Here is a 6,000-nt window from a genome sequence, read left to right on the forward strand (position 1 = left end):
CATCAATGATTTCGCTCTTGCTGCTGGTGTGTCTCTGATCCACCTCTACGCAGACGACACCATTCTGTATCCTTCTGGCCCTTCTTTGGACACTGTGTTAACAACCCTCCAGGCAAGCTTCAATGCCATACAACTCTCCTTCCGTGGCCTCCAATTGCTCTTAAATACAAGTAAAACTAAATGCATGCTCTTCAACCGATCGCTGCCTGCACCTGCCCGCCTGTCCAACATCACTACTCTGGACGGCTCGGACTTAGAATACGTGGACAACTACAAATACCTAGGTGTCTGGTTAGACTGTAAACTCTCCTTCCAGACTCACATCAAACATCTCCAATCCAAAGTTAAATTTAGAATTGGCTTCCTATTTCGCAAAACAAAGCATCCTTCACTCGTGCTGCCAAAACTGACCATCCTACCAATCCTCGACTTCGGCGATGTCATTTACAAAATAGCCTCCAATACCCTACTCAACAAATTGGATGCAGTCTATCACAGTGCCATCCGTTTTGTCACCAAAGTCCCATATACAACCCACCATTGTGACCTGTACGCTCTCATTGGCTGACCCTCGCTTCATACTCGTCGCCAAACCCACTGGCTCCATGTCATCTACAAGACGCTGCTAGGTAAAGTCCCCCCTTATCTCAGCTCGCTGGTCACCATAGCATCACCCACCTGTAGCACGCGCTCCAGCAGGTATATCTCTCTGGTCACTCCAAAACCAAGTCTTTCTTTGGCCGCCTCTCCTTCCAGTTCTCTGCTGCCAATGACTGGAACGAATTACAAAAATCTCTGAAACTGGAAACACTTATCTCCCTCACTAGCTTTAAGCACCAGCTGTCAGAGCAGCTCACAGATTACTGCACCTGTACATAGCCCACCTATAATTTAGCCCAAACAATTACCTCTTTCCCTACTGTATTTATTTTATTTATTTATTTTGCTCCTTTGCACCCCATTATTTTTATTTCTACTTTGCACATTCTTCCACTGCAAATCTACCATTCCAGTGTTTTACTTGCCTAATTGTATTTACTTTGCCACCATGGCCTTTTTTTTGCCTTTACCTCCCTTATCTCACCTCATTTGTTCACATCGTATATAGACTTGTTTCTACTGTATTATTGACTGTATGTTTGTTTTACTCCATGTGTAACTCTGTGTCGTATGTGTCGAACTGCTTTGCTTTATCTTGGCCAGGTCGCAATTATAAATGAGAACTTGTTCTCAACTTGCCTACCTGGTTAAATAAAGTTGAAATAAAAATAAAAAAAATAGTGGAACCCTTGCTTTTGCATACCCAATTGTATCAGTTCACTGGTGTGCACTCTAACCCTCTCTCCCCCTCTGTCTCAGGTGTTGGTGTGGCACACTCGTACAGAGAAGGTGAATCTGGGCAACGAGCCCAAACATCGACAGGACAGTATGGTCATCGAGGTCTAAGGGGCGGGATAACCAGAGAGGAATAAACAAGCCCGTTGGTCGGACAGACTGCCAGGAATTTATGGAACTACACTACCGATAGCACCTTGCTTGACCATAACCTTGACTACACTACGATGGACACTTTAGACCAATTGCATGGATGGGAACTGCTGCCTGAATGTTGTGATTGACTCAATGAGGTCCCCGATTAATTTGTAACTCAAAGTGGACCAAAATGCACTGGGGTGACCTGTGCGTTCCCAGTGGACTCTGCTCTTGTAATATGTGGACCAGTCCCTTATGAGGGGACTTCCTCTGAAGTATGTGGGCTAAACCTGTCTGTCTGTGTTTGTGTGTGTGTGTGTGTGTGTGTGTCTGTCTGTCAATCTGTGCCTGATCATTGAGTATGTAAGTTCAGTTTGTATGAAACGGAACAAGATTTGTGTTCAGTATGTGTGTTTATCTGTAAAAGGAAGTGCGAAGTAGATCACTTGCTGGGTGCCGATGAACGGTGGACATTCAACATGTTGAATAATTGGGAAATGACCAGAAAATGTGATCTGATGTTCTATGGTCAAAGGTGACAGGACAGCCACCAGTTGTGTACTGCCGACGTTAATGTTGGTCTTCTTGGCCTCAAGTGTCTGTGGGTCTGACACACTGGACTACCAAGAACAAACTCCAGGAGTACAACTTCTATTCCAAATGAACCCTCTTGTAAAAGAAGGAAAAAAGAAAAGAAAATAACCAAAAGATAAACTACAACTTTACAATAAAAGAGTCATTGGACAAAAATGGTCACACAGTTCATGGCTATTCACTGTTTAATGCACGGAAACTAGTTTTCTCTGTACTAGGCACCAGAAAATGTAAACACCATTATAAATAAACCTGGAGTACGCGCTGTGTGTGTTTGTGTGTTCTCTTTCGTTATTGTTTGGTAGAGGGATAGAATCTCCACCTTAGAACCACACTACACAATATCTCTGTGTGTGTATGTCTGGGATTGGGTGTGTTTGTTCTGTTGTAGGTTTGTCCCATATTCCCCCATGTCCTATAGTATTTCTTCACTTGGATTTCCTATTTCCCCTCTATATAATCTATTGAATGACATAAAGCAGGATTAGACAGAGATTATGACATAATAGAGACCAGGAAGTACACATGATGTTGAGACGACTGTTTCAATCTCTGACAGCTCCATTAGGCTCCCAATGTCAACACACTTCCCGAATTATCTGGAGCTTTTTGTTGTCAATGTTATCATATCTTTCTTCATACCATTCTGGTCTCCTTCCCCACCCATCCCTTGTTAGCTCCTTGCCCCACTGACTGTGTTCCAGGTTTGTTTGCCTCAATCTAATGTCTGATTCACACTATATTGCCGAGCCGAACCATACTGCGCTGGCTCAGATATTGTCTTTTCACATTGTCATGTCCGGCACGGTCCAGCATGGTTCTAGCAACTAATGTGAACACGTAACACGCTCTATTGTGTGAATCATGCATAACATTGCGTCTTCTTGTACTGCACACAACCAAACACCACAGTAAGATAGGGGACAGTAGAACACAACATGACGGGGAGGGATAGGTGGGAGGCCTCTATCTCAGACACACATACAGCAATACAGTACTGGATCATACAATGCTTTGCTACAGGGGCTCTGATTGCCCAGAGGGGAGGAAGGGGGAGGGTACAGTACAATATACACAGATGAAAACAGAAAACAGAAAGGTTAGAGGGTTGCACAAACCCAGTTAAAGAACTCTAGAATGACAGCAACAACCTGCTTAACACAGCAGACATGGCTTAACACAGCAGACATGATTCCCTTACTGCATACAGTATATATGGACCAGAGAGTAGACCCTCCTTCTCTCTTTTCTCCTTCTCAGTCCATTTCCTTTATTTCACTCCCATTCATTCTCCCTTCCCTATCTTTCCTCTGCTCTCCTCCCCCCTCTCCTCTCTTGCCTCCTGTCCACTTCCAAACCATTATAAATGCACCTTCATGCCCGGGGTTTCCATTAGCCGCTTTTGTCCGCTATTTTCTTTTGGTGGGAAAAGCCGATGTAAAAAAAAAATGCCATTGTGAAATAATGCTTTCTAGCCTATTCATTGATGGAAATACCAGTCGACGGAAACACATTTGACTGGTCATGCTTATCGGTCTATTAGGTTGATTAGCATAATTTGGTGGAACTACATTGGCGCATGTGTACTGTATAGTTGTTGTGTATCTTATTTATCACATGCACACAGCATACAGATACAGAGCCTTTGAGTGGAACACCTATCAGGCTCACGCAAAAGCTGCCCCTGCTGCAGACAACTGGAAACGGAAAAATACGAGTTGAAATCATGACGTCAGTGATCTTTAGCTCAGAAAGTCGGAGCTCTAGAAAGAAGCCCGAGTTGGAATTCTGAGCTGGATGACTGTTCAAAGTGATTTTTCCCTGTCTGAGATTTTTTTTTCTCTCCCAATTCCCAGTTGTTTTGAACGTGGCATCAAACGCGAACAGAAGGCAGGCATCATCAGCGGATCACACACCCCTTTGCAACGTGCTGGAGACAGTATGCCTTTTTGTAAACATATACTTACTAATTGTTTGAAACTGGAACGTTTTAATAAATATTAGGAGTCATATATTACCTTGCTTCAAAGTAGCCTATTAGATCTACATTTCTAACAGATATTTTCATCTACAGTACCAGTCAAAAGTTTGGACACATCTAGTCATTCAAGGGTTTTTCTTTATTTTGACTTCATAATAATGAAGACATCAAAACTATGAATTAACAAATATGTAATCATGTAGAAACCAAGAAAGTGTAAAACAAATCAAAATATATTGTAGATTTTTCAAGGTAGCCACCCTTTGCCTTGATGACAGCTTTGCACACTTTTGGCATTCTCGCATCCAGCTTCACTTGGAATGCTTTTCCAACAGTCTTGAAGGAGTTCCCACATATGCTGAGCACCTGTTGGCTGCTTTTCCTTCACTCCGCGGTCCAACTCATCCCAAACCATCTCAATTGGGGTGAGGTCGGGTGATTGTGGAGGCCAGGTCATCTGATGCAGCACTCCATCAATCTCCATGGTCAAATAGCCTGGAGGTGTGCTTTGGGTCATTGTCCTGTTGAAAAACATTTATTTAATTTGATTTATTTCACCTTTATTTAACCAGGTAGGCTAGTTAATGATATTAATGATAGTCCCCTAAGCGCAAATCAGATGGGATGGCATATCGCTGCAGAATGCTGTGGTAGCCATGCTGGTTAAGTGTGCCTTGAATTCTAAATAAATCACAGACAGTGCCACCAGCAAAGCACCCCCACACCATCTCCTCAACAGTGGGAACCACAAATGCCGAGATCATCCATTCACCAACTCTGCGTGTCACAAAATCACGGCGTTTGGAACAAAAAGAAAACATTTCGACTCATCAGACCAAAGGACAGATTTCCACCAGTCTAATGTCCATTGTTCGTGTTTCTCAGCCCAAGCAAGTCTCTTCTTATTTTTTGGTGTCGTTTGGTAGTGGTTTCTTTGCAGCAATTCAACCAGGAAGACAAATTCATGCAGTCTCCTCTGAACAGTTTATGTTGAGATGTGTCTGTTACTTGAACTCTGTGAAGCATTTATTTGGGATGTAATCTGAGGTGCAGTTGACACTAATGAACTTATCCTCTACAGCAGAGGTAACTATGGGTCTGTCTTTCCTGTAGCGGTGCTCATGAGAGCCAGTTTCATCACAGCGCTGGATGGTTTCTGCGACTGCACTGGAAGAAACCTTCAACGTTCTTGAAATCTTCCGGATTGACTGACCTTCACGTCTTAAAGTAATGGTGGACTGTGATTTCTCTTCGCTTATTTGAGCTGTTATTGCCAAAATATGGACATGGGTATTTTGCCAAATAGGCCTATCTTCTGTATACCACCCCTACCAGGTCACAACACAACTGATTGGCTCAAATGCATTAAGAACGAAAGACATTCCACAAATGAACTTTTAACAAGGCACACCTGTTAATTAAAATGCATTCCAGTTGACTACCTCATGAAGCTAGTTGAGAGAATGCCAAGAGTGTGCAAAGCTGTCATCAAGGCAAAAGGTGGCTACTTTGAAGAACCTCAACTTTAAAATATGTTTTGATTTGGTTAAAACACTTTTTTGGGGTGCTACATGATTCCATATGTGTTCTCCATAGATTTGATGTCTTCACTTGTATTCTACAATGTAGAAAATAGTAAAAAAATAGAAAAACCCTGGAATGAGGAGGTGTGTCCTAACTTGACTGGTACTGTATGTCACATGAAACCGCTGGCATGTGCAGTGCCCTTTTGACAATGGTGTTTTCCCGCTAATTGCATTATGGAATGAACATTCACGCGTAGCCTACCGCATTGTGCACATTGCTGCGCTTATAACGTGAAGAAATAGTTGACATTTTAAGCTAAACATTCTGGTCTTTTGCATCAGACTCATAGCTTTTTATCATTTTCATTTTATTTTATGCGGCCCAGGCCTCCTGGTTGTATGAATTTGGGCTCTTATCGTCCCACA

General features: G+C 42.7%; 1 protein-coding gene across 1 annotated transcript in view; it reads left to right on the forward strand.

Annotated features, from left to right (window-relative positions):
• The window catches only part of LOC110502459 (galactosylgalactosylxylosylprotein 3-beta-glucuronosyltransferase 2), a 36,835-nt gene extending 34,499 nt beyond the window's left edge, over positions 1 to 2,336 (forward strand). Inside the window, exon 4 of the mRNA XM_021580482.2 lies at positions 1,360 to 2,336. Coding sequence (XP_021436157.2) covers positions 1,360 to 1,446 — 87 coding nt within the window. The 3' untranslated portion in view covers positions 1,447 to 2,336. The remainder of the gene's footprint in view (positions 1 to 1,359) is intronic.
• The last annotated feature ends 3,664 nt before the right edge of the window (positions 2,337 to 6,000 follow it).

This window comes from Oncorhynchus mykiss, chromosome 23 (genome assembly GCF_013265735.2).
Source record: "Oncorhynchus mykiss isolate Arlee chromosome 23, USDA_OmykA_1.1, whole genome shotgun sequence".
Taxonomy (NCBI): Eukaryota; Metazoa; Chordata; class Actinopteri; order Salmoniformes; family Salmonidae; genus Oncorhynchus; species Oncorhynchus mykiss.